This window comes from Sporothrix brasiliensis (assembly GCF_000820605.1).
Source record: "Sporothrix brasiliensis 5110 chromosome Unknown Cont19, whole genome shotgun sequence".
Lineage (NCBI taxonomy): Eukaryota > Fungi > Ascomycota > Sordariomycetes > Ophiostomatales > Ophiostomataceae > Sporothrix > Sporothrix brasiliensis.
In genome coordinates, this window is record NW_024467138.1 from 2676589 (window position 1) to 2703332 (window position 26744).

Sequence of the window (26744 nt, forward strand, 5' to 3'; positions counted from 1 at the left end):
ATATTTGATACATGTAGAAATATTCAAACTCTCTGAATACAATGTGGTATTCCAAAAATCAAGCCAAGTCATTCTGCGCTCGTTTCCTGTTCGTTGTCGTGAATCATTACGTATTTTGTCGTTCAACGTGGTTGTGTTTTAATCTCACCAAGCCGAAGCCACATCAGCCGGCTCCTGGTCGGCAACGTCATCGTCGTCGTCATGTTCGTTACCATCACTGGCAGACGTCTCCGGCGGAGGGGTCGCCGGTGTCTGCACCTTCTTTTTGCCCGTGCCCAGCTCGCCCGCCAGGGCATCGCCTTCGTCGGCGCTGTCGTTCTCCGGCTCGAAGCTGTTCTGCAAAGGAGATTTGTTCTTGGGAGGAGGGCCGCGAGCGTCCGGAGGGGCGTCTCCTGACGACAGCGACGACGTGGATGATCGTCGCCTCGGCATGAACGCCTTGTATTGGGGCGACGCGGCAAGGATGGCATCCTCGATCACGCCCGCCGTCCGTTCGTGGCCAAAGGTGCGGGCAATCTCGACGGGCGTCGCGCCGAGGTCCGCCTTGTCGTCGTCGTCGGAGGCAGCGCCGAGAGAGCCGGCTGCGTTGTGGTCGGCGCTGTGGTCGACAGTGTCGTCGGTCGTCGCGCCGGCTGCCATGTCAACGCCGCCCTTGTGACCTTGATCCGCTGCGCCATCGCCCGTGTCGTACTTGGCACGCCCCAACGGCCGCCCTGACGCGACCTCGACCTCGCCCTCGCCCTCGCCCTCGCGCTCTTTGCGGTCGGCCTGTCGCTTGACCTCGTTGTCGTCGCCCAGACACACGCGCGCGGCAACGCGGCCAATGCGTGCGGTGGGATCGGCGCCGTTGGCGAGCAGCCAGCGGACCATGTCCAGGTGCCCGCGCGAGGCGGCCGCGTGGATCGGGGCGTAGCCCGAGCGTGAGCGCGACCGTTTGGAAGGCGACGTTGTCTTGGTCTTGGCCTTGTCCTTGACTTTGGCTGTGCCCTTGTCCGTCACGTCGCTATCGCCGTCACTGTCGTCGTCGCTGTCTTGACGTCTGTCTTGACGTCTGTCTGCGCCGTCGTCCTCCGTACCTGCCTCTGATCGAAAAGGGTGGACGGCATTCACCGACAGACCATGCTGCAGCAGGAGCATGGCCAGCGCGACATCGCCCACGCGGCTGGCGGTGTGCATGGCCGTCTCGCCGTACTGCGGCGTCTTGTAGCGGACATCGCCGCCGTTGCTCATGAGGAAGCGCAGCATGGACCGGTTGTTGAAGTAGACAGCTAGCATGACAGGGGTGACGCCGCTGCGCAGCGGGGCATTCACCTGGGCGCCACTTTTCAACAGGTGGAAACACATGTCGGCACGGCCGGCGCGCACGGCCATGTGCAGGGCCTGGCTGTGGCGGTCGGTGGTTCGGGCGTGGACGTCGGCGCCGTGGCGCAGGAGCAGTGCGACGACCTCGAGTTCGCCGTGGGCGGCAGAAGCGGCCGCGTGCAGCGGTGTGCGGCCGTTGGCGGCGGCGACATTGGGGTCGGCGTTGGCGAGCAGCAGGCGGGAGACGATGGCGGTAGAGTCGCTCTGGACGGCGAGATCGAGGTACGTGGAGGTCTTGTCAAACGCAGTAGTGACATGATGGATGTCGGCGCCCCGTCGCAGCAAGAGGTCGATGGCAAAGATGTTGCCCACGAGGAGGGCGGCGTACAGCGGACGCAGGCGCACGATGCCACCGTCCGGGCCCGCTGTGGCCACGGCCATGTCGGCATCAACCACCTCGGGGGTCTTGCGCAGGTAGCGCCCCATGAGCGTCGAGTCGTAGCGCAAAATGGACTCAACAAAGGGGGACAAAACAAGGTTGCGGCCCGTGGCGCGGGCTCCGTACGTCAGCAGGGTGGTCACGAGCTCGCGTGGCAGGGTCGGCCGTTTGGGGTGCATGAGGGCGTAGCCGAGTGGCGTCACGCCGCGGTCGTCGCAGACATTTGGATCGGCGCCGTGGGCGAGCAGATGCAGGACAATCGACAGATGGCGCTCGCGGCAGGCGACGTGCAGCGGCGTCAGGCCATGCGCATCACGGACATCGACGTTGGCGCCGATTTCGAGAAGGATCAGGGCCGAGGCGACGCAATCGGTGTTGCTGGCGAAGTGCAGCGGCGTGTTGCCGCTTCGGTGCCGCACATTGGGGTCGGCGCCGCAGATGGCGAGCATGGACACAAGGGCGGAGTTGTCGTCGTCGACGGCGTGCGAGAGCACAAAGGTGCCGTCCTCAAGCATGTCATTGAGGCTCATGTCCGACATGAGCAGCGTGACGACGGTCAAGTAGTCTTTTCGGTCAATGGCGGCAACAAGGTCTTCTTTGCCGGCGGGTGATTCCGTGCCATCTTTGGATGCCTCGATCCTTCGTTTGCTCTTGCCCTTGCCCTTGTCATTGCCCCTTTCTTTCCCCTTGTCCTTCGTGGTGTGCTTCTCGCGATGCTGCTGCTTCTTTTTCTTGTCCTTGCCCCGGTGCCTCTTTGCAGCCTTGGCCAAGCTCACACTGCTCCAAAATGTGAAGAACGCGGCGCGGTCATGGCGGCTACTGCCGTCGTCGAGAAAGTAGCGCGTGTCGCCGTCGTCGAGGCGCATGCCGGTTCTGTCCTTGTAGAGGGCATCGGTGGAGATCATGTTGATACTGAAACGTTAGCGGCTCGTAACGGGTCGTGCGCAGAGAGGATGCGTACGAGGGAAGGGTGTGACTTACTACTTGCACGTCGTCATGTGCACTTCGATGTTTTGCTCAAACGAGCACAATCTGCGCACGGTCGCGAAGATGTAGTTGTCGTTCCAGCGCAGCGGGATGGCGTCTGGGTCCGGGAGAAAGCGGGAGCTTTGTCGCCGCACGGTCCAGACGCACGCTTCCTCAATGTTGGCCAGGTAGTTGCGCAACTCGAGCATCATGTCCTCGACTCTGGGCAACACGCGCCGGCTCCAAGCCAAAGGCGACTTGTGCGCCCGGGCCGGGTTCCGATTGACGGTGACCGAGAAAGAGGCTGCGTGCTTTGTCGTCTTTTGTGTTCCCGTCTCGATGCCCTTTGTCTTTTCTTCTGTCTTGCCCTCTGTCTTGCCCTCTGTCTTGCCCTCTGTCTTGCCCTCTGTCTTGCCCTCTGTCTTGCCCTCTGTCTTGCCCTCTGTCTTGCCCTCTGTCTTGCCCTCTGTCTTGCCCTCTGTCTTGCCCTTCAACCTGTCCTTCAGCGTGTGTTTGCTGTCCCCAAGATGCGGCTGGTAGATGTTGACGTCTCGGGCAACGCTCTCGACGTGTGCCACGTTCTCAAGCATGTCGCGCAACCGCTCGAGGAGTTTCTGAAGAATGACAACGTGGTTGTAGAGCAGCCGCAGTGCGACCCATGCGCTCTCGTGCTGGCGGATGAGGTCGCGGATGCCGCAGTTGCTGCGTTTCAGCAAGCCGATGGCATGGTTCAGGTTGAACGCCAGGGCGGAGGACATGCGGTGCTTACGGTCCCCGCCGAACGCACGATACGATCCGGGCACAAGCTCCGAGGGTTGCCAGATGGCGTTGGTGGCCTTGACGGGCGGCGGCGGCGTGAGAGATGCCGGCAGGCCAGCCAAGTGGGCGTTGGGATGCGCCTTTGGGCCGCTGCTGGCGACGGACGGCATTGTGGGCGGAGGGATGGGGGACAACGAGCAAGGAAAAAGGGACGCAAGTGAAGGGAGAGGAGTGACGGTCGCGTTGTTCGAACGTCAGAAGCCCTGGCGATGTCGGGCCAGGAAGGTCGTCCGCGGTCCCAACCTCAGATGAGACACAGGTCACGGGCAACGCTGTCCTTATTGTCGCCCAGGTTCACTGCTGTCCAATCTGGTAATCCAGGATTCCGTCCGCGGACAATGGCGGTCGGGGAAGAGGTGGCACGAGCAAAGTCGAGATGAGGAGACGCTTGGCCTAGTTTATGATAAAGCGGAGGAACAACGGAGTCGCTGAGAAGCCAGGCAGATACCGGCCAGGCTGTGCCACGTGGTGGTTGGCGGACAGTTGGGTGAGAGGGGAAAGAACGACCTTTCATCGCAGTTTCCAAGTTTGGCTTGTGCGTTGCGGCTCTGCTGCGGGTGACCAGCGACAGCGACAGAGCGGGCAGGAGCTGGTTTTTGCGCTGCCGTGGGGAGTATGCCTTGGCAGCATGGAGTTGCCAGACGAGGAAGGATCGCCAGACGAACGGGGCCCTCTTGCCGTCTGCTGGGGAAAACGACTTGCGCTAGGCAGAGCGGGGGAATGGGGCAGGCACGGTGGGCAGTTTCCTTAGTCGTTATGGGTGAACCGGGAAGGCGCGATTGTTCATCGTGCTTTACGAATGTAATCGCCGTGGTTTCTTTACTTTAGATAATCCAAGTCATGTCGCTTTTCACTTTTCATCTCCTTATGCTCTACACTGTAGCATCTGCTTTATGACGCCCTCTAACTGCCATGCCTGGTCGGAAGGTGGCGCAGAAACCCCACATCTGCCGCCATCTGGACCCCCAAAGACGGCGTAGCACGTCAGTAGTCGAAAACGCATCTTAGTCTCTGTTGCCTCATAGCCAATGAAGCCGTGTCAATCCTTGGATGCAGTTGGCGTCGTATATCACCACACTATACGAATGATACCACCCGAAAAGCCTCACTGAAGATTTCCTCATGTCCCCCCCTGTGCTCTCCGCGCTCGCTGTGGCCGCTGTGCCTCTATGCGCTGTTCCATCGCGAGCCGACACAGCCATAGAGCCTTCTTCTAGACGCCATGTTATCTTACAGTTTGAGAGGTACGCTTAACTGCATCTCCAAAGCCGTGACTAAATGACCCATAGCCACCTTAAGCAATACGTCTTGGTGCCTCAACTGTCGAGTAGGCGCCGGTTCGTCACCGTTATCAACATGGTTTCGTCGCTGTCTTCCCCATTCGCTGCGGTCCACGTACACCGGGCAGGCGAGCCATACACCAGCGGTCTGCTATACTGTCTGGAAGTGTGGTCTCTGTGAAAGGCGGCAAACCAGCCCCGCGAAGAGAGCTTCGGGTTGACGGAAGCGGATTTGCTCACTTGCCCGTTGTCTTGTTCGCGCATTGCCGCGCGCGACGATGGCAGTCATAGCAAGAGGTTGCGTTGGAAACAAGACAAGTAGCATAAGTTGACTTTCGTTTGACGGACCCGCGCAGAAAAGACATAAGCGCGGTTCTCACCCGGGAAAAGGATGGGGGATAGGGCAAATAAAGCAGGGATAGAGAGACGATGGAGAGAAGTTGATCAGAAGTAAAAGACGAATATTATGCGTCTGTCTCCTTTCCTTTCACATCGCGTTAAAACGTTTTGCCCGACGCGCTTCTGCACAGACCATGCTGAGGCCAAAGGACTTACTTGCAGACGGCCACTGCGTCATCCACGGGCAAGTATGCGGCCCGCGCCTTACTTTTGATGATCTTCTTATTTGGCCTTTCTTCGGGAAGCGATCTCGAAACGATCATGAGAGGAGAACGCGGTGAACGGCACACGCATTCACAAGGTGGGATACGTTGATGGTCTGTCGCACCGACGTATGACGGCGTACGCGGGGGTGAGGCGGTTGGCTTCCACGGCAAGGAAGCGCGCGGCGTTCAGATATGCTTCGCGCGTGTTTGGAATTGCTTCCTCGCGCATATCGAGAGCAACCATCATTCTTAAGTTAACGGTGTCTTTACACAAAATTATATACAGTACATAAGAATTATTTTCTTTTACGTAGGTCGCCCGCCGCCGTTAACGGCTTCCTCTTTTAAAATAAGCCCCCGTCATCAAAACGCGGTCCAACAAGTGTCTCGCGAGAGGGCTGCAGTGCCGCATGGCTGCCTACCGAGCCTACTCAAGACTCTGCCGCGGGCCAATCGAAGTTGGCCGCATCTGAGGGTGTCTTCGACCCACAACCAGGCAGTAATGCATCTGATCTGATTGCCGCATATCTTCTGCTCGGCTGCTTGGCCTCGCAATGGCAAGCATCTTTACATTCGGCATCTCGAGGCTGGACGAGGAGATGGAGGCACCATGCCGTCCATTTACACAAAGTATTAATACTTGCCATTGTGCCGGACTGGACTGTCTTTCAGGACCCGGCGAGCATAGGACCACTCCGGCCTCCATACGGAACATGGAATGAGCAACTGGTATCTGCTCCCCTTGTCACGATGGTGACGGTACTCGAAGCACTCCTGAGGAGGAACCCGGCACTTGACACACAATATGTTCACCCCGGGCCCAATACCACGGTCAAAGACGCCGTCGCTCCGGACGAGTGGGTCCCGTGGACGAACTTCACATACGCAAACCTGACAATGATCTTTTCGAAGCAGCTTCAGACGACATTCAGCGGCCCCTCCGACGACAAGCCGTTGCCGCTTGACGTGACCATCTGCAACGAAGAGACTTTTGCAGTTGTTCTGCATCGTTTTGTCATGCCGACAGTCAACCGTTGTCTCCACAGCGTAGCATCGACGGCTCATTTCGGCCCCGGCAGCCGCTGCGCCGATGCCACAGCGGTCCCCGACTGGTCTTGCATTGGCAACAGCCTCTCTCAAAACTATGTTCCGGGAGACACCAAGCTCAGTGCCAAGTTCCGACCAGACATGGCCTACTCAAGTAGCGCATACGACCGGGACGAGTGGGCAAAGGTACTGGGACAAATTACGTATTATCAATCTCAATTTGGCTCCAGGTACGGCTTTGTCATTACCGACAATCTGCTCTTGGTGCTTCGAGCATCCCGTCTACGCACTGGCCCCGGCATTTCCGCTATGCGGCCTACACGCTCCGGCGTCGTAAAGATTGTCGACTACGGCGACTACGGCGAAGAAAGCGAGATGTCATTTGCCAATACGACGCTTTCGTATGTGGATGACAACCCTGTGAACTGGGAAAAAAATCCGCCCGAGTATGCCATCGTCCCGTGGGACGAGCGGCGCCCCGGAAAGCTGACGGTGAAGCTCGCCCTGTGGTGTCTGGCGATGCTGGGAACCTGTGGAGAAAAATACATTGACTACTCCTACCCGCCACTCGACTCGTGGCATTTCAAGGGCCACCGCTATGTCCACAACTCGACTGGAGAGTCGAAAGACCGTGCTGGTCCACACGATATTATCCAAGGACCCGATCCCGACCAAGCGAGCATGGAGCCACCTAGCAGCTATAACGAGGTAGACGACGCCCCCAGAAATGATAGCTTCGACTTCGATGGCCAAGGCAACGGCGGAGGAGAAGAAGACGAGGAGCAAGAATCGGGTCTGGCGGCCCAGTTTGACACTTCCCTTAACGTTGTTGATGACGACGCCGACGGGCCATCTTGGCAGGCTTCTGAAAACAAGCTTTCCCGTGACGATCAAGCATGGGCTGGAACTACAAACAGCGATGGAAACGACGAAAATGACAACAATGATGACATTGACGATGGCGACGTAGATACTGTCGTCGCTGGGCCAGCGTTCGCAAGCAAATTAAAGACAGTGACGGTGACTGTCTCGAAGCGGAAAGGTCTCGGGAAGCTGTTCGGCAAGCTGTACTTTACTGATCATCGAGGCCGTCAGATTGACACGGAGAAGGCCGAATGGAAGAAGGTGGTGGGAGGATATGAGATGCTAGGCAGACGCCACAGGTATGTTACTTCGCAGTTCCCAGATTAATGTCGTTTCGTCTGCGGGAGTACGGGCGAGCCGCAGTCAAAAAGAAGGAGGCCAGGATGGTATTAGCGCCAGGAGAAAGAGGACTCAGGGGACATTCCACTCTAGCCCCATTGATATGTTAGATAAGCAGATTATTATGTAAGCGGCGTACACAACAGCTAGTCAGGGCTTAACTCTCCGGGTGGAATAAACTTCTCTCCCCCTTTCTCTACATTGACTATGTGCCTGCTATTATTAATGCTCCATCACACAAAAAAGTTGGCTCTCCGGCTTGTGTCGAGCCGTCTTGCCAATTCGCATGTGAAAAGCGTAAAATATGAAAGTCCCACCCCGTCGCTGTGGTTGCAAGCCGGAAGATCGAGGATTTGCTGGGATCTAGAATATGGAACATATGATTGGTTGGTAGAGTAAACAGACAATGGACGCCTTCGTCCAGGCTTCCGTCCATGCTTCATCAATTAGCAAATACACAACAACAACGACGAACACCTATACTTGGCTGCCAAATGGATGGCACGAGAACAGAGGCCGAAAAAGCCGCGGTGTGAGTCTTCATCGGGATGTTTTACTGCGTTAACGAAGGATGCCGTCACTAATCGCCCGTTGCTTGCTGTATAAGTGCCGAATCCGACCGCGATAAACCGAAAGAACCTACATTATGGGAGGCCATGGAAGCGCGTCGGTTGTGTTTCCATCGAAAGCCTTTTCTCGACGACACGCCGATGGACCCAAACACGCCCGCTCGCTTCCGCAAGGTCGACTTCCATGTCCCGCGCCTGCGCAAATGTCCGTTCGACCTCGACACCGTCGACTGGAGGGGCGCAACGCTTCTCGGGGCGGGCATGGACGGGTGCGTTTGGCGCGTCCGTTTTGGGGACCACGGCCCCTACTATGCCTTGAAGCTGTTCTGGGACGCAGACCCGGCGGTGCTGTACCAGTGCTACTTTGCCGCCCAGCGCGAGTGCCAGAATGCAGCCCTCCTCCAGGCCATCCGCGCGTCCGTCGACCAAGAGGCTGCCGCGCAGGAGGTCCTTGACGCAGGGGGTACGCTGCCCGATGACGATGGCCCGGGCGCAGCACCGACGCTGGTGTTTCCCGACCCGCAGGACGAGTACGAGGCTGCCAGCAATCTGTACAGCTTTTCCGTGGAGATACGCCGCGATCGCCACAAATTCGCCCACCTGGACGCGCCCGAGACCATGCGTCTACGTGACGTCCCGATGCCACGGTTTGTGCAGTGTTACGGATGGCTGCGTGTGAATGCGGAAGATCTGATCGCGCGGATGCCGCGGCACTGCCAGCCGGACCCGGTCCATGTCAAACGGAAAGAGTTTCGCTATTTTCAAAAGGGCCCCACGGAGTTTATTGCGATTGTGTACGAATACATTCACAAAGAGGGCGGCGATGGCACCGAGGGTGATAAAGACACCATCAAAACAACCACCGTTGGGCGAGAACAACGAGCGGTCCGACCCAGCACCGTGCGGCAGAGACCGCCAGTCAAGGAGGAACCAAAAAAAGAGCTACCTTACGATGACGAGCGGGACAGAGTCGCTTCCGTCGAAAAGTTCCTCCATCTCGCCGGCTTCCAGTTTTGTCCGCAGCCGCTCCGCCGCAACTGGGTCAACGGCGTCCTCGTGGACCACTCGGACATTATCGGCCCACGCTTTTTTGGCTGGCACAAGCGGTATTACCGCCTCCGGAGTACAGCAGTCCTCTTGTCGGAGTGAGGGCGAGGCCAGGTAGCCCTCCCGCAGAGGCCGGCCCTCCACAGCTTGACTCCAAGACGCCCAGATACTTTGACTGCACAGCAAGCATAACGACGTCTCTCAGATCGACACAGCCATCGTCCGAGCCCTACTTTCGTAAGAGCTGAAGGGCGTCCACGGTTGTTACAGGTATGCCCCCAGCAGGCATCGCTAACAGGTCGGAAAACCCACGCCGTCCCGCATCGGAAAGGAATTGCGATGGGGGATTGTACACAAGAAAGGCCAAAGACAAAGGGTCGGTAGAACAGCCAAGCCCATGTCTTGTTCGCCCCGCATATCCGCCATGCAAAAGGTGGCCATCCGCAGCGTCGCTTCCATTGACCGCTCGAGCTTGACGACTGCGTTTCCAGATGGTGTCGCGGCGCCAGTGTGTCCTTTCGGGGCTGTGCTGCGGGGAGTGTTAAGGATATCGGGCACGTTCTCGACGGCTCGGCCGGTGTCGGTCTGGAGCCCGTGCTTTCACAACGCTACACGACACTGGAGCTGGGCGCAGGGTATCCAGAGTGCCGGCCAGCCAGGGGCTGACCGGGTTGGCATGAATGTCGGGCTACCAAAGGCGCTCTAGACGATAGATGTCACCGGCCGCGGGCTGGTACTAAGTGTCATAAATTAGTTTAAATCGGTAGCCTAATGTTTGATGCTTGTTAACGGCCTCTCGGAGGTGCTAGCGGGCGTCTCGAGCCGTTCCAATTGTAGGCTGTGTAATGGGGCATCGGCCGCTACAATGCGTCCTAATGACCGTTGTAAGGCATTATTACTGCACAATATTTGTCCGCCGAGACACCAAGACACCATCGTCACCAAAACAACAGTCGACAGCGAGCCCAACGGAATGACGCATTTCCATTTCCGAAACCAGTCCAGCGATAAACACCAATGTCAATCTCACAGGTCGGTCCTGACAAAGACAGGCATCGACTCCAGCGGACAGGCCACCGTCACAGTTTGGCCGCCTCCCAAAGCCTCCGCTTCCGTGGCCATGGGCCGCCACTGCGCGCCCTCCGGCAGAGGCGGCAGGTAGACGGACATCTCGCGCTGGCCGGGCTCGAGCACGGGGCAGCACAGGTACTTGCTGCCGTACATGTACTGCTCGCCGCGCTCCCAGCATGTCGTGTCGTGGGGGAACGCGTAGAACAGCGGCCGCATCACGGGGCTGCCCTTTTCGTGCGCCTCGCGCATGAGCGCCCTCGTGTAGTCCCGGAGGTCTTCGCGGATCTGCAGGTACGTCTTGCAGATCGCGTAGACGGCCGGCCCGTACGACCAGACCTCGTTGGGCGCGCCGCTGCGGCACGCCGCGCCGCCGGTCGTGCCGTGCTGCGGCTGCTGCGGCTCGCGGTCGCCGTGTAGGCGCATGACGGGGCAGAAGGCGCCCCACTGGAACCAGCGCACAAAGAGCTCGCGGAACGCGTCGTCGCTGGGGTCGCCGCCGTGGAAGCCGCCAATGTCCGTCGTCCACCACGGCAGGCCGGCGAGGCCCATGTTGAGGCCGGCGGCCAGCTGGCTGCGCAGGCTCGACCACGACGAGGCGATGTCGCCGCTCCAGACGAGCGCGCCGTACCGCTGGCTGCCGGCCCACGCGCAGCGCACGAGGTTGACAATGTTCTGCTGGCCCTGGTCGCGCATGCCCTCGTAAAAGGCGCGCGCGTAGTCGCGCGGGTAGAGGTTGCCGATGCTGAGATTGGACCCCTGGAAGTAGCGGTAGTTGTCAAAGTCGTACGCCGTGTACTCGGGCTCGGCCTCGTCGAGCCAGAAGACCTTGATGCCCTTGGCGTGGTAGTTTTGCCGCGCCTTGTCCCAGACGTAGCGGCGCGCCCCCGGGTTCGTCGCGTCAAAGTGCACCGTGTCCCCCTGGAAGTCGAGCGCCGTGCGCACGCCCCGGTCGACGCGGATCAGGTAGCCGCGCTCGCGCATCTCTTCGTAGTTCTCCGACAGCTTGTCCACGGTCGGCCAGATGGACACCATCAGCTCGATCTTGAGGCTCTGGAGCTCCTGGACCATGGCGTCTGCGCAAGACAGTCAGTAGATTGTAAGCAGAGGGAAAATGGGCCGGGGGGGGGCAAAAGGACAAAAACGCACCGGGATCCGGCCAGTAGACCGGGTCAAACTTCCACTCGCCCTGCTTCGGCCAGTGGAAAAAGTCAATGACAATCAGGTCGATGGGCAGGCCGCGGCGGCGGTACTCGCGCGCCACGCCGAGCAGCTCCTCCTGGGTCTGGTACCGCAGCTTGCACTGCCAGAAGCCGAGGCCGTATTCCGGCATCATCGGCACTTTGCCCGTCGCCTCGGCGTACGCCTCTTCAATCGCGGCCGGCGTGTCCCCGACGACGACCCAGTAGTCCAGGCTGCGCGTCGACAGCGCCTCGAAGCTCATAATGTTCTTGCCGAGCACCGCGCGGCCGATCGACGGGTTGTTCCACAGGAGGCCGTAGCCCAGGGACGACAGCGCAAACGGCACGCTGGCCTGCGAGTTGCGGTGTGCGAGCTCGAGGTCGTGGCCCTTGAGGTCCAGGTGCGGCTGCTGGTACTGGCCCATGCCAAAGATCTTCTCGTGCGGATCGAGGCTCTCGAAGCGCGCCGTCAGGTGGTAGTGGTCGCCGCCCAGGATCGGCTTGAACTCGCGGCCCTCCACTTCGATGGCGCTGCACTTGGGGTCGCGGACGTCGCGGCGGTTGCGCACATACTCTTCCAGCACCAGCTTGCCCTCGGCGTTCCACACGGTCAGCTTGCCCCGCTTCGTCACGACCACCTTGATCTGGCCGTTGGTCAGGGAGGCCCCATCATCGTCCGAGACGGAGATCTGCGGCTGGTGCAGGAGCGGCGGCGGCGCCAGGAGCGCCCAGTCTTCCGTCGGCATCGTCGCCGCCTTAGTGGCGCGCACGCGCACCGCGTTGGGCCCCCAGGGCTCGACCCAGACCGTTTCCCCATCGTACTCGTACACGAGTCGATTTTCTTGTTGAGATAACATAGTGGCCGTTTGACGTCCGATGGTTCTTGTGTAGGGAGACTCTGTGGGCAAAAGTTATCTCGTCCAGATGTACGTTGACCGTGCTATGTCGCCCGCCGTACACATTTATACTACTTTGCGACTCTGCGGCTCCGATGTTTGGCGGCATTTGCGGCCTCGCAAATAACACGACAGGGTCGGTCGTCGACATTTAACCGGGCGGGGGATCTGCTGACACCGATATCCGGTCTCGGCCTAGACCCGCACGTCTTACGACAGATTGGCAATGAGGAGAAGGCCGCTAGCCGGGGACCTGACACAACGAAACTATAAGTATTATACCACAATATGTAACCAGCGTCAAGGAGCGCTCCAGCTCTGCCGGTGGGGCTTGATAAAGACGCGGAACATCCGGAGTGCATCCGGAAATCACTTGCGTCCGACTGGCGCTTAGAATGTTGGGGTCCGGGGAAGCCGCCGGTTCCGCATGGCTATAAACGCGCTGCTCCGGTGATTTTTTGTTATATTTTTTGTTCCCCGCTTCATATAGCTGATCTTGCGCGCCAAACATTCTGCAAGACGAGAGTGTTACACGCGTGTTCATTTTACCCGGCTTGACTCACTGCCCGACTCGTGTGTCTCTACTTTGCAACGATGTTTCCCACGTTACGTCGCACGACCATATGTCTTTCATCCGATTATTTCAACGTCATTGCGTCTCCTGCTAAATACCTGTGCTTCGACGAAGTGAGGCCATTCCATAGCATTTATATCATGACAGATCATATGGCAGGTTCCTATACTGCCGTCAGGGTTCTATCGTTCTGGGCTCGCCCGGAAGTTGGCCGGGCTTCGGCCCAGTCCTATGTATGGCAGGCTGCTGGCGGTGGACGCCCCGTCCGAGGGCGGGCTGTTGGCTGGCGAGCCGGTGACAATCACCCGGTCCCGGTACATAAACATCGAGGGGAACCGGAAGGGCGTCTCGACACACAAGAGCGCGTACCGCAGGCCCAGGACATTGCCCATATACTTGAAGCGGCCGGCCATATAGAGGCGCTGGGTCGGCGTGGCACAGTCGTGTGTGTAGGCGCCGGCCAGCGGCCAGATGAGCAGGTAGGCCGCCAGGACTTTGGGCATGCCATGGCCGTGGTCGTCACCGCAGGCAAAGCCAGACGTGGCCGCCGAAGCCGAGGTCGGGCCGAGCTGTGGAACCGGCCCTTGCCGCGAATTCGAAATCGGCGGCATGGACGGCACCGATCCCAAAAAGTAGGGCACGGCAGCGACGACATCGTCCACGAGACCTTTGCATCGACGAGTCTCCTCGATGCACTCGGGCAGCGTGCGGTAATCGGTACCGGGCGGACACGTAAGGGCGAGACAGCGCACAATGGAACACGACATGACAAGGCGGCACGAGCGGATGCCGACCCAGACTGTGGCCATGCTAATGTCCGGGTACATGTCAACGCGGCCGGGATACGCCTCGGCATTCTCGTAGTCTCCGTCCGGTACGTCGCCGGCCAGGGCGCGGGTATAGGGCTTGCACCCGTGGGGCAAGGAGGCGAGGAACGCGGCCATCTCGCTGTCGATGGCCCTGACGCGCAGCATGTACATGCTGAGTTCCTTGTGGGAAATGGCCTGTTGGCCCGCGGACGCTTTGACGTAGCGGTCCAGCTCGCGGCGAATCTGGGCCGTTTCCATGAGGAAGCGCTGGGAGCGGAGCGTGGCCGAGTCGAGAATGTTCTCGCCAGACCACCAGTTGATGTTCCATGTCGGAGGCGAGTCGGCCGTCATCGTATGGTAGATCTGAGGGACGGTAGGTCAGCAGCAGTCAAGCCCGTTGCCTCACACCAGAGTGAGCGTGACATACTAGTTGCATGCGGACCGAATTGAAGAGCAGCTTCTCAACACGCGTGCGGATCCTGCCCGGGCCCCGACTCTGGACAATTTGTACGGCGCCTTCAATATGCGAGCGCCACGCAAACATTTCCTTCTTTGCCGTGATGCTCTACTTTGTTAGTATTACTATTGTGCGGCGTAGCTCCTGCCAGTGGATACGCACCTCGAAAAGCCCCATCAGGAGCACCGTCGCCAATGTCGCGTCCGTCGTCCTGAGCCGTGGGTTTTTCAGGTTCTGGGTCGTCTTCGCCAGAGCCGCCGTATACTGACTGATTCCTATGGCGTGAAAGTCAACCGTATCACTGACCCAGCGATTGCCCAGCGCCGAAAATGCGCACGCACGCAGCGCATACTGGACAGAACTATCGGCGGGCTGCCCTTGGAGGACGGGCACGATAAATTCAAAGAAGCTGCCGCCAAAGGGCCGCCGCGGGATGAGCACAAAGTTGGACGCAAAGTAGCACATGGCCAGGTCACCGATGGGCAGGCTGAGCGTCGACGCCGGCCGTTGCCATTCGTTGTCCTGGTTATACCGGGCCTGTTCGTCGCCCTTCTTTGCTCCGGATACAGAATCTTGCCGTTGACTGGGGCCCGTAGGATAGAATGGCGATACGCCGGAGTATATGCCAGAACTGCCTACGTTGTCCTCGGGCGCGTAAATGTTCGCGTAATGGGTAGACGTGCTCCCAGGCTGGCCGCGCCAAAAGTAGCGTGGTGCGTAGTTGATCGTGAGTGCACCGGCCGACTGGGCGACACTGAGAGGTACCTCGCTGCCTGCGACATATGCTGTGATCTCCATTCCATCGGCTGATTGCAAAAACGGCATGCGATCGTTGCGTCCAGAGATGGCTTCCAAGTCGAGTCTGTCGTCAATACGGATGCCGACATCGCCTGGGCTGGCATCGTGTCGGACGAAACCGGCATCAGGGCCCGGTGTTGAAGTGGAGGATGTGGGATGCACAGCCGTAGACGTGATAAAGTTTGATGCCGGTGCTGCTGGCGTATTTTGCGCATCTCGCCGCTGTGTCCGTCGACTATCGTCGCGGTGCTTCCGATCAACATTGGTCGAGTAGAAACATTCTCGGCCGCCATGAAGACAGTTTTGGCACATCGGATACTCTTCATCGCACTATACATGGTGAGAGTGAGAACAGAAAAATATGCCCACCAGATCGTCATTGTCGTGCGCAGAGACAGTAACGTACCTTGATACGGCGTGTTTTGCAGGTGCTGCACGCCCGCGTGTGGGGTCGTTCCTGAGACATGGACGGCTGGAGAAACGAGGTAAACTGGATGTGGCCACTGAGAGTAATCGTATGGCGATGCTATTGTTGTGCGATAGATCAGCTCACGGAATTTGAGTGACCTGGCCACGCCTCATCGAATCCATACGTCACACAGCCATGACAATTGCGGCGCCTCCTTGGAACCGTAGCCGTATTACTGTGCCGGGTTCTGGGATCAAGCGAGCGGTGTCCTTAGAACTATGGCGTCTGTGTCGTCGAATGCGAGAGTCTATGAGAAGAATTTGACTTGGCTTGCCAGTCGGTGCTGGGATGTTACGTTTCGTTTCTGGGCGAGGGCCAATAGTTGACTATACCGGAGAGAAAATAGAATTTTGTTTCCACATAGGAGATTGTCTGCGGTGGGTAGAGGCGAGAAAGAGAATGGGCGTCCAAAAAATGCACCTTTGAAGAAATGTGGCGCAAAGCTGCGATGCAGCTCGTTTTGGCCGTGTCGGTGTCTGTGTCCACTTTGGGTCGTGTCAGATCTCATATTTTGCGGTATGGTCGCCCCTGGCTCTTTCCTCCATTACTGCCAGTGCACGTTTGTCTTCCTTCTCCGGCTCTTGGTTCCTTCCCTCAGACTCTCCGCATTTGCACACCGCATGGAGGCACCTTTCGGTCCAGTCGCTCTTTCCTGACAGAGGGGCTTAGAACGGTATCGTTCAACTTTGGCAATCACGATGGGTGCGGCAGACTCCAAAAGAGGCAGGTGCCGCATTCGACAACCCCTTTTCGAAGCGTTTGAAGCTCCCTGAGATGAATATGTTCCTTTCCTCACAATTCTCTGGCTTCGTTCACGTCAATGTTCTGGTCAACATTCCGACTTTCCTGGAGAAAGGTGACAAGCGGCCCCACCCAGAAAACCGTTTGACTTTCTGCAATGATCCCCGCCCATGCCTATCATCCATGGCGTGTGCGTGACTCCACAGCCGTTGGTTCAATCATACCAAAAGGGCCCAAAGAACGGAAGAACAGAAAATACTGGACAAAATTAGAGCTGTGCAAACGCCCTCAATGCGACACCGGATCACGAAAGCAGCAGGGAAGTGCGCCGTTTGCAGGGGGCACGCCCGCATTCATTTCCTCGGAGACCAGGTGCTGGCTCCTAACCTGACCCAGCATGACGAACCGCTGGCGGTTCATCGCGACGTTCATTCTGGGTCCGCCTGCCGGTGACCGCTGAACTTTTTGTCCTCTCGCCAAGTAGAGTGGTGGGACGCACAGAGGGTCGTGGTTGTTGTAAAAGCTGAGACCACAAGCAGGACGACGGAGGACAGATTCCTTCTCACGCAATACGACAGGCATCGCAACGGCCTCCCATCAAGCAAAGAGAGCAGGATGCCGGACGAGAAACGCAGGACGGCACAAAGATTCGTTTGTCGTCTTGACCGCTCACAATATCCCCAGTGGCCCCGTCTGGCGCGACAGGCTCACCCGCCGCTAGGGCCTCCTTGGTGCATAAAGTCGCCGAAGATTCGACGCCAAAATGTCAACCGTTCTCGGCCACTAAACCAAATCCTGCCATGGCGTCTGGCCGATTGGGTTTGGCTGGTGGCCTGTCCTCTGAGAGGCACGACGGCATCGGCATCGACAGCTCTGGTTTGGGGCGAGCGTTCAATTGGAGGATTACCCATTTTTTCTCACTCCAGTTGACCGTCAGATATATGCACCATGTGAGAACGAAGCCATTTCGAGGATTTCCGATCCCGAGCTCCTCCAAGCATTTAATATGGCAGAGATGACTAACAAGAATAAGCAGAGACGTCTCACGCTCAAGAGTTGCCGCCTAAACTCATCAGCGGCCACAAATAATGTGCATTTTTATGCCGAGACAACACAAATGGTGAAGCCAGCATAGCGCCGCAACATTTTAATTAATTCTCGAAACGGCCAGCTGTCGACTTCAAGTGACCAGAGAACAGTTCTCCCTGTGTACGATAGGTGTTGTCACGAGCGAGAGATCAGGCAACATGTATCGACATTGCGTTTCCTGGAAACTTCTTGGAGAAGGCCAATGAGAGAAACGCGATACAGGAGCATCTGGCCATTCCAGTTTACACAAGATGAAGGCATCCGCGATTGCACTTACGGTAGCGGTGCTGTCCAACAGCCACGTTCAGGCAGCCTCTCTATCGTCGTCAACACCCACACCACAGTCACAACCGACATGGAAAGGCGCGACAACATACCCCACGACGGTCACACGCATTTGGTCGCGGACATTGACGGTAAAGGCCGGTGAGACTGCGTCAAGCACAGCCCCAGCGGACACCGTCACCGTCCAGACTGTCACCATGTACGAGCCGTGGCCGTCGAGTCCCAACCCAGAATACTTTCCCTACACGCTATTGCAGACGGCCATTACGAGCCGTCATCTGTACTCGGTACACGTTGACGACAAAGGACGCGTAGCACCGACGGGTGCACCATGGACGGCGACAACCGTGGCGCCACGCACCGTCACATCCACGTGGGTGCTCTGGAACACGTCGCCGACGGACCTTGCGGTCGGCGAAGCGCTTACGCCGTGCGACCGGTCCAACGGGCACAACGACCAAAAGTGCGCGACGCCCAACCTCAAGCAGGACACGCGGTGCCTCGAGCACGGCCTGACGACGGCGTGCCACAGCCAGTGCAAGATCCGGCGGGTGGAAGGCTGGGACCTGTGGTCGTGCCACAAGCGGGGCGACGGAACGAGCAAGGCGGCCGGCAACGACACGCGCGAGGTGGCCATCGGGCGGGTGTGCACGGACAGCATGGGCTACTACGAGCAGCTGCTGGAGCCGTGCGACACGATGGACCACGGGCACGACTGCCAGCCTTGCAATGGGTAGGGTGAGAAACGACGCAGTGCAGGTGTACAGATGTGCAGGTGCAGGTGTGCAGGCGTGCAGGTATTGCAAAACGGTTCAGTTTTATATGAATATATTGATGAGACAGCAGACGAATCCAATGCAGTACTACCCAGTCTCACCGCCTAGTTCAACCAAAAGCTTACAACAGACAAGATGATATCTCACGTTTTTACCGCCGCGGGCAGCGTCGCATTCTTTGCCTTGGACTCGACCTGGATGACAATTTTGCCGCGCGCGCGCTTGGTCATGAGCTTCTCGTATGCGGCGACCACGTCCGTCATGGGCCACACCGAGTCAATGGGCATCTGCGCAATGGTGCCGTCCTCGACCATGCGGACCACCTGCCGCGCCAGGTCGCCCGACGGCATCAGACCCAGCATCCGGTACGCGCGCGGCGTGCCGCCCAGGGCGGCGGGCAGCAGCCGGTTGCGCACGACCGCCGGCACGCCGACGGGCCCGGCGACGATGCACAGCAGGGCGCCCGTCTTGGGCCGCAGGTACGCGGGGCTCTGCAGGTAGAGGGCCTGGTCGCCGACGCAGTCGTAGATGAGGTCAAACTGGGCGTCGGCGCTGCCAAACTCGGCGGCCAGGAAGGCCGGCAGCGACGCGTGCTGGGTGTAGTCGACGGCGGCGTCGGCGCCGAGGCCGCGCACAAAGGCGGTGTTGCGGCCCGAGCAGACGGCGGTGACGTGCGCGGGGCCGCGCGACGGGGCCTTGGCCTTGTGGATCTGGATCAGCAGCGAGCCGACGCTGCCGCTGGCGCCGTTGATGAGCACGCGCGGCGGGCGGCCGGCTGCGGTGGCCGCGGCGAGGGCCGCGCGCGCCAGGCTGTCGGTGGCGCAGAGGCAGGCCGTCTGGCCCGCGCAGCCCAGCAGGCCCACGGCCGCCACGCTGCTGTCGGGGCCTTTGAGCGACGCGGGCTGGCGCGCGACCATGGAGGCGGGCACAGTCAGATACTCGGTGAGCCCGCCGTGGCCCGTCGCGACATAGGGCACGGTGAGACAGCCGGCGACGCGGGAGCCCACGACCAGGGGGGGCTGGCCAGCGCGCACATGGCAGCGGACCTTGCTTGCTGTCGGGCCCATGGCGACAATGGTGCCGGCAAAGTCAATGGCCGGCGTGGGCCGGCGGCGGAACGGCACCCAGCTGGGGATGTTCTTCATAAAGGCCAGGTCGGCCGGGTTGAGGCCGGCGTGGGAGACGCGGACGAGAATGTCGCTGCCCCTGGGGCGCGGCAGCGTGTCCTCGTCCGTCACGGTGCCGTCGTCCTTGAAGGACAGCGCCTCGCTGGGCTTGTCGGAGTTCTTGACGACGACCCAGGACTTCATCCTGACGGCAGACGTGGTGTTGCGATACCGGACGGTGAGGGGCGAGCGGAGGTACAAATAGGCCCCGAGGAGGGCGATGGAGGTCGTCACGAAGCCAGCGACAGCCGCGTTGGACACGGGGAGGAAGGACATGAGAGGCGTGGGTGGGAAACGTGGTGAAAATGTGGCCTGAGCAGAATGAGGTTCAATTGACGATGACGATTGGGGCGATCTGGTCTTGACGACCAAAAAAATAAGGTGATGAGCTGAGATTGACGGACGGGTCAGGCCGATCGGCAAGGGCCAAAAGCAACAATGGCTGGCCCCACAAGCATAAAACATAAAACACGGTCGCAAGTCTGGTCGGTGCGCGTTGGGAAAAACATGCAAGAAAGTCTGCGTGTTTCGAGGGGCCTCAGGGGACGAGGGGGCTATTTGTACGTTGTACGGCAAACGACGCATGAGACTCGTCCAGCTTGTGGCAAAGTTCTCGATGCAGCGTCACTGTGTCGCTGAGTCGGTACCCCATCCGTCCGTTGCAACAGCTTGTGTCTGTTGGAAGGCGATGGAACGGCCAAGAGGCAGCAGCATTACGTCAACACGTCATTCAGCACGGCGCCATGCAATGAACCGTCGCCGCGCCGCGGACGAAATTAGGGCCACCAGCTACTCTGCTGGTGGAAACATGTCGAATGCTTGTGCATGGCCAACTTTGTAAAGATAAATGTAGATTGATTGCTGGCAATGAATATGCAAGTGCCAGCGCACGAATAAGTTGAACAGACTATGAAATGTGGAAATGTGGGCGTTGGGAGCAGCCCACATGTAAGGAATCCTTGCCTCCTGTGGCCACCAACAGCCGTCTGCAGCTCCAATATCCATCCCGTCCACGGCCCCCAAAGCAACCATTGTTCGACAGAGTAAACATCAACATCCATCGACGCCATCAGATTAAAAACCACAATGGAATTCATATCAAAGACACGTCCCTCCAGAGGTCGTCGAGTTCCTGGAGACGTGTCGCTTCCGAGAACAGATTGTCAGTGGCGACAGATCAACTGGCAGAATATCGGTATTTAGGAAGCCGTGACACAAACCAGGACTCCTGTTGACAAGGCTGTTGCTGGTGCTCTTGACGGACATGGCGTGCGATGGAGAGACAGATTGTGGATGTGTTCACGGGCGAGTGTTGCCGATGCCAATGTATCGAAGTCGATGTATATGTTGACGTCGATAATGATGTCGATAATGATGTCGATGGTGATATCGTCTCCCCTTCACCTCCATCGTTCACTTCCCCCCGTCGGCCCGTCGCCTTTGCCGTCCTTCTTCATGAAGCTCTTCCCTCTCAGTCGAAAGTCTTTCGTTCATTCTTTTCGTTCATTCTTCTGGGCCTTTCTTTCTTCTCCTTCTTCTTGTTCATCTTCCTCCACCGCTACTCTCCCGCCCGCCCATCCTAGTGACTGCTCAGGGCCAGAATGACCAGCACGGCCGGCCAGGCCAAGGCTAATATGAGTGCCCCCAGCACAGAGAAGAAGCCCGTCGGGTTGTCGTCGCGCGGGCCCCGCCACCGGTCGATGATCTTGACGGTGGTGAAGATCATGCCGATGACATAAAAGGTGCCGGCCCAGCAGATGGCCAGGATGAGTTCGGAGAAGGCGTCCTCCTTGCTGATGACGTCCAGCGACTCGTCGGGGAACTCGGTGGAGAATGCTTGGCCCATGGCGGCGGTGCTGTGTAGGTAAAAGTGCAGTTGGTGAGGGTATCTGTTGCGAGACAATCGATGTCGTGATGTAGTAGACAGTTGACAGACGACGAAAACAAAAAGAAGAAACTAAAAGAATACGAAAAAGAGTATGTCGAAGAAGAGAAGAGAGTCGAAGAAGAGAAGAGAGTCAAAAAGAGAAGAGAATTAAAAAGAAATGAAAACGAAAAGAACGTGGAAAGTATTGACCAGCAATTAACGACGACCGCTCCACGGCCAGCCAAGGAGAACAGAACGAATGGGAATGTGGTTGGGAGAGGTTGACGAGATGGAAGGGGAAAAAGAGAAGGAAAGCAAAAGAGGAAAGGAGACAAGAGGAAAAGAAAAGGACTGCAGAGTAGAAAGGGGAGAGACGGCCATGCATCTGTTAGTAATATGGCATTTCTGCAGAATACCATAATTGTATCCAAAACTCCCATCTGACATTACGGTTTTATGTTTTGGACAAGCCCCTTTCCGCCTGTCTGCCCACTTCTCCGCCGTCTATTCTCTCCTCCTCGATTCGCCGTCTCGTTTTCTGCTGGTTTTCGTCTCTTGCCATCTCCATGACATGCTGGACCCCCCCCCCCCCCCTCTCCCCCCGGCCGTTTGTTGCAGCGCACCTCCGGGAAGACCAAGCGAAACTGCTCCGTCCAATACAAGCGGGCCTTTGCCTCGAGCGAAAAGGGATGACTCGAGCAGCACACATTCGTACACCAGAAATACAAAAGACTGAAAAGAAAAGCGAGGCGAGGCGCAGGAGTTTGCCCAAAGTCAACATGGCGGCCCGGGCTGCTCTCTTACAAAGCTTGTCTCAGGACCGCCTGGATCGCCCCAACTCCATACAAGCAACCCCCTTCCTTGCTAAATAATGCTAACCCGTTTGGTCGAGTCGAGCAATAATACGACACTGGCTGTGCGCGCGAAAGAAAAGAAAACCCAGAAAGAAATCGGACTTTCTGTCAACACCACATAGAACGGGCCGTATTCTCAAACATACGCTGGCCTTTTCTCGTCCGTCTCCATCTCTACGGCTGTTTCTCAGACAGCCGCATGTTTCCAGAAGCTTGCTTGTCAAAGCGAAGTCTCTCCCATTATTGTACATGTTCCCTTTCTTCTTATTTCTCTCGTCCACCACCCGTCCACCACAAGTCCGACTGCGACTGGTCCGATCGTCGAGATGAATGCGCTTGTTTTCTTTGTCTTGTATTTCTTTGGCGCACGTCTGTTCTCGTCACTCGTCCTGGTCGGTCACCCGTCACCGCCCGGCAACTACTACGGGACCACAGCCAGCTGAAGACGCCATCAAAGCGGCATAGCGCTTTCACACTGCAGTAGTCAGTAGTTGACAACTCCTCACCGCGAGCATCGCACGAGTTGTCCGTGGGGACTGGGCACGTTCCCAAAATATCTTGCCAATAGTCACTGACTGCGACGGGTCATTGGTTTTCCACGTTCATTGGGACAAACGTGCGCTCGGAGCGTTGTAGAACGTTTTGTCGCCTGTGATTGTCTTCACCGGCCGGCATCCAGGCCAATCAGAACTCCAAACGCACCTGTTCGACTTTATCGACAAGAAATGCAATCTCTTCTGGGGACTATTAGACGCGGCAGGTCCTAAAAATAAAGTCAGAAAGCAAAGTCAGCAAATCACACCGAAAGTATACAGAATACTACCGACTCATTTCCAGTCGGTAGCAACGGCACCATGGAATACAACAAAAACGACGGCACCTCGCAGCTCTGTTGACGGGTCTTCCCACCTCGGCCTAGGCTGCGGCCCAAAGGATTCGGAGAAAACGTCCCACTCCACGTGCAGCCAATCGTCAACGCCACACAACCGCCGACGATTTTTAGGTCGGGCTGCTTTTGTGACCGCACGACAGTTCCCAAGTCTGCGTTTTCCCATTGTGAAAAAGGAAGCGGAGAGGGGATAAGGATGACTTGCGCGCAGTCTCCTTTGCGGCCGGCAAACAATATCCCAAGGAATGGAAGCGAGACGACGAAAAGGACAATGGAAAAACAATGGGCCAGAAGCAAGGGCCCGTCTCGCCTGACAGACGGCTGTGGGGGCGCCAAGACGAAACTTGTTGCATATGTTGGGTCGTGACGGGGTCCGAGGGACAGGACTCGAGGAGGACCAGCCCTCCATAAATTGCTCTCGGTGGCCCATGTGACCAGACAGGCGGCGTCGTCTCGTGACGTGATGCTGCAATACGATGGATGAGTAAGAGTGCATATTGAACGTCGAGAGAACTTTGGTACACGAACGAGGACAACATAGCAGTCGGCGCTGGAAAGAGAAGCAGGGAACAATGAACAGGAATATAGAGTAACGCAGTATAAAGTACGAATGTATCATAATGAAAACTACCAGTGAGATCGTACGCAGATGCTGACCCTTTCCTCTAATGGTGCGGCTTCATGCGTGTGAAGTGAAGTGAAGCCAGAATGAACCATCGTGAAGTGCATCATAGTTGATGTGAAATTCTCAACAGACAATAGGAGGGATCATTTTCTAAAAATTTTGTACCGTTAAATATTTGTTTGGAGTGTGATCATTGTATTTTGATACTTAGATTTACGCTGATTTTAACTTTTATTTTGAGTTGTTGGAACACCAAAATGAATAATATGATTCCACCGAAAATAACAGAAGAAAAAAACTTTGAATAAACTGTTACAATTTTGTAAATATTTACAATGATATCTCTTGTTTCAAGACAAGCCATAGACAACACAGTGAATAGCGCGTAACCCGGTCCATGTTGACTTGGATTTCAGGTTCACGTCGGAGCACTTTAACGATCCCAAAGATGGTGGTGACGATACATGAGTGTCGTGCCTTTTCCAACATCAACAATGTCTTGCAGAAACGACAGACACGTTTTTGCTGTCCAGATTAAACTCTCATCTTTATCTTACTCTTATTCCGCCAACCCTTCCTTGACTTGGCTTCTAGCTTCCAACATTTGCTTCCGGATAACACATGTGCTGTAAAGCTCATGAACAGCAGATAGCCCTTTCCTCCTCACGGGATGAGACGGCCATCTCGAAAGACAAACATCCGTCCTTAGTTTTATATTCAGCTGTCTGGTAGGTCACTGTTCATCGTCTGCCGCACAGCACTCACCACATCTTGTTTCTGTTCACCTCTGTCATGGACACTGAATTTCGTAACGACGCCCCGGACGTTCGCCGACGTGGTCTATAGAATCAATGATATTGGGGAGCATCAAGGTCCCGCCAGACATGCTAAGCTTGAACACATCAAACCCGCATCTCGATGCCGTTCACAATGACTCAGTTTCGACCATACAATCCATGGAGCGTGTTGCCTGTGCCTGTTGCCTATGGCTTGGACGTGAAGAGCATCCGTGAGCTTGTGAAAGGGGAGATAACGGATTCCTTAACGCTGCAGAGGAAGCGCCGCTCTCATTACTTTGAACTGACAAATCTCACGGGCATGCCCGGCCTTGTCGCCTTTTTAAACACCGTATTTGACGCCGAGGATGATCAGGTCGCAAGTGTCCAGAAAGACCAAACAAAACTGCCATGGAACAACGTAGAGGAAGTCTGAAGAATACATTTTGAATCCACAAACCTCGTTACACGACCATCACTTTAAGAACCAGACGTGATGTTTTTCGCATCCTCCACTGCACGGACCGAGACTCGGTCACAGCCAACTGGCTGGCAAACTACTTAAAGAGCCAACAACCGCTTGTCCCGGCGAACTTTGCGTCTCTCATTCTCTCTTCCATCTCTACACTCATCATGCCTGTCAAAGTCAAAGCATCGGCAAATTACCATTGTGGAGCAGGCAGGGTCCAGCGCTCGTTCTGGACCGGCAAGAGCCGCGATGCAGAGAATATCGCGTTCGTCTGACGTGGCGGCCAGATTCGCCGGTCCAAGTAGCCCTTCATCTTACGACCCATTCACCTACGGTTCCTCGACAGACACAACGGTCGTCCCATTGCTCTGATATTGATTCCCGTGCTGTGTCGCGACGGATCAAACGAGAACGATCCTGATTTCATGTATTGCCAACGCGAACAGCCCATACGGTCATAAGGCTATAAGGCTTCAACCGCATACGGAGTAACAGGGCAGAAACGACATTGCCTCGTCCTCATGTGCGTTGCAGTGTTTCCTTGGAGGCATATCGTTTGGCGCGACACCTGTTGCTCCACGTCCGATGATGCTTTTGGATGGTGCCCGTGTGGCAGCACCGAGGTGCAAAACGGAAATTCAAAGAGTACAACCGACAGTGAACATGCCATACTTGAATACAAGCCACTTGAAAAGCTAAAGCAATATAAGAGTACAAGCACACCTCACCATCAAGCCTTTCCCGAGACCCGCTTCTCCAAAGACGGCCGATGGATGCCCTTTACCAGGAGAAGGAGAGGAGACGGTCTCGCCCACGGTCACGCAGCTGGAGGCTCACGGTCCCGGCTCAACAGCTGTGGAGGCCGCCGCAAATGCCGTCGAAGTGGCCCTGGATCTTGGCCGTGACCGTAGGCCGGACATTCTCCAGGGATCGGCGTTCGTTTAAGTCTACACCATCAGAATCTTATCTACGACGAAATCGACATCAAACGTACAGCAATCATTCGGAACTGACTCTTTGGCATGTCACGTACCAGGACACACCAAACTCCGTCGTTTTTTGCCTCTGGAGTCAATCAGCCAGTGCAGCTCCAAGTCTGGTGTTTTGTTGCTTTGTGCAGTTCTTTGGTGTGGTAGCGAGAGTTGGCGTTTGTTTCTATTTTTAACACGCAAACAATGCTACGGACCAACACTAACCGCACAAAACAAGCTTTTCCCGCAGGAGCTCAGGAAGCCACACCCCACGCCACACTCGACACACATGCTGGGGAACATTGAATCCTGCCAGAAAAGGCTGAAGGCCCAGAAGAGCACATGGTTTGACACGTTGGTCGGCTGGTCATTGGAACTTAACTACGACAAAGGACCAGAGGACCTCTTTGTTCTCCATTCCCGACGGTACGATCGCTTCCGTCGTTATTTGGCGTCCCGCAGCAGATCCTTCGCTTCTCACGCCGTGTGGGTTGGGGTTTGCTGTTGTACGAGCAGCCCGGAATGGTAAGATACTTGTATTCGCAACAGTGGTGTTTTTCGTCCGCATTTTGTCCGTTCTCACCAGGAAGGAATAGAGAGAGATATATATATATATACTTCGTGTATAAATCGTATACTTCGTGCATATATATATCGATACAGTGCCCTATTTGCTGACAATGACACAGCAACAACTCAGTATGATG

At 56.9% G+C, this 26744-nt stretch overlaps 9 protein-coding genes across 9 annotated transcripts; 3 read left to right on the forward strand and 6 right to left on the reverse strand.

The window, feature by feature from the left end:
* Positions 1 to 144: 144 nt before the first annotated feature.
* SPBR_00224 (uncharacterized protein) lies at positions 145 to 2646 on the reverse strand (the record flags this gene model as incomplete). The annotated part of the gene is made up of 1 exon (XM_040758543.1): positions 145 to 2646. The coding sequence occupies one exon, from the start codon at positions 2644 to 2646 to the stop codon at positions 145 to 147; it is 2502 nt and encodes an 833-aa protein (XP_040618554.1).
* A 75-nt stretch (positions 2647 to 2721) lies between these two features.
* On the reverse strand, positions 2722 to 3636 carry SPBR_00905 (uncharacterized protein; the record flags this gene model as incomplete). The annotated part of the gene is made up of 1 exon (XM_040759224.1): positions 2722 to 3636. The coding sequence occupies one exon, from the start codon at positions 3634 to 3636 to the stop codon at positions 2722 to 2724; it is 915 nt and encodes a 304-aa protein (XP_040618555.1).
* Positions 3637 to 6161: 2525 nt separating this feature from the next.
* On the forward strand, positions 6162 to 7649 carry SPBR_00562 (uncharacterized protein; the record flags this gene model as incomplete). Its single annotated transcript, XM_040758881.1, has 1 exon — positions 6162 to 7649. One exon carries the CDS (start codon positions 6162 to 6164, stop codon positions 7647 to 7649), a length of 1488 nt encoding a protein of 495 aa, XP_040618556.1.
* Positions 7650 to 8371: 722 nt separating this feature from the next.
* Positions 8372 to 9379, forward strand: SPBR_00832 (uncharacterized protein; the record flags this gene model as incomplete). Its single annotated transcript, XM_040759151.1, has 1 exon — positions 8372 to 9379. The coding sequence occupies one exon, from the start codon at positions 8372 to 8374 to the stop codon at positions 9377 to 9379; it is 1008 nt and encodes a 335-aa protein (XP_040618557.1).
* A 322-nt stretch (positions 9380 to 9701) lies between these two features.
* Positions 9702 to 9983, forward strand: SPBR_01151 (uncharacterized protein; the record flags this gene model as incomplete). The annotated part of the gene is made up of 1 exon (XM_040759468.1): positions 9702 to 9983. One exon carries the CDS (start codon positions 9702 to 9704, stop codon positions 9981 to 9983), a length of 282 nt encoding a protein of 93 aa, XP_040618558.1.
* A 320-nt stretch (positions 9984 to 10303) lies between these two features.
* SPBR_00329 (family 31 glucosidase) lies at positions 10304 to 12383 on the reverse strand (the record flags this gene model as incomplete). The annotated part of the gene is made up of 2 exons (XM_040758648.1): positions 10304 to 11421; positions 11495 to 12383. 2 exons carry the CDS (start codon positions 12381 to 12383, stop codon positions 10304 to 10306), a joined length of 2007 nt encoding a protein of 668 aa, XP_040618559.1.
* Positions 12384 to 13178: 795 nt separating this feature from the next.
* On the reverse strand, positions 13179 to 15526 carry SPBR_00260 (uncharacterized protein; the record flags this gene model as incomplete). Its single annotated transcript, XM_040758579.1, has 4 exons — positions 13179 to 14168; positions 14233 to 14370; positions 14425 to 15390; positions 15467 to 15526. The coding sequence occupies 4 exons, from the start codon at positions 15524 to 15526 to the stop codon at positions 13179 to 13181; spliced, it is 2154 nt and encodes a 717-aa protein (XP_040618560.1).
* A 2137-nt stretch (positions 15527 to 17663) lies between these two features.
* On the reverse strand, positions 17664 to 19862 carry SPBR_00295 (uncharacterized protein; the record flags this gene model as incomplete). The annotated part of the gene is made up of 4 exons (XM_040758614.1): positions 17664 to 17885; positions 17967 to 18026; positions 18049 to 18367; positions 18568 to 19862. 4 exons carry the CDS (start codon positions 19860 to 19862, stop codon positions 17664 to 17666), a joined length of 1896 nt encoding a protein of 631 aa, XP_040618561.1.
* A 1303-nt stretch (positions 19863 to 21165) lies between these two features.
* Positions 21166 to 21432, reverse strand: SPBR_01155 (uncharacterized protein; the record flags this gene model as incomplete). Its single annotated transcript, XM_040759472.1, has 1 exon — positions 21166 to 21432. One exon carries the CDS (start codon positions 21430 to 21432, stop codon positions 21166 to 21168), a length of 267 nt encoding a protein of 88 aa, XP_040618562.1.
* Positions 21433 to 26744: the final 5312 nt, after the last annotated feature.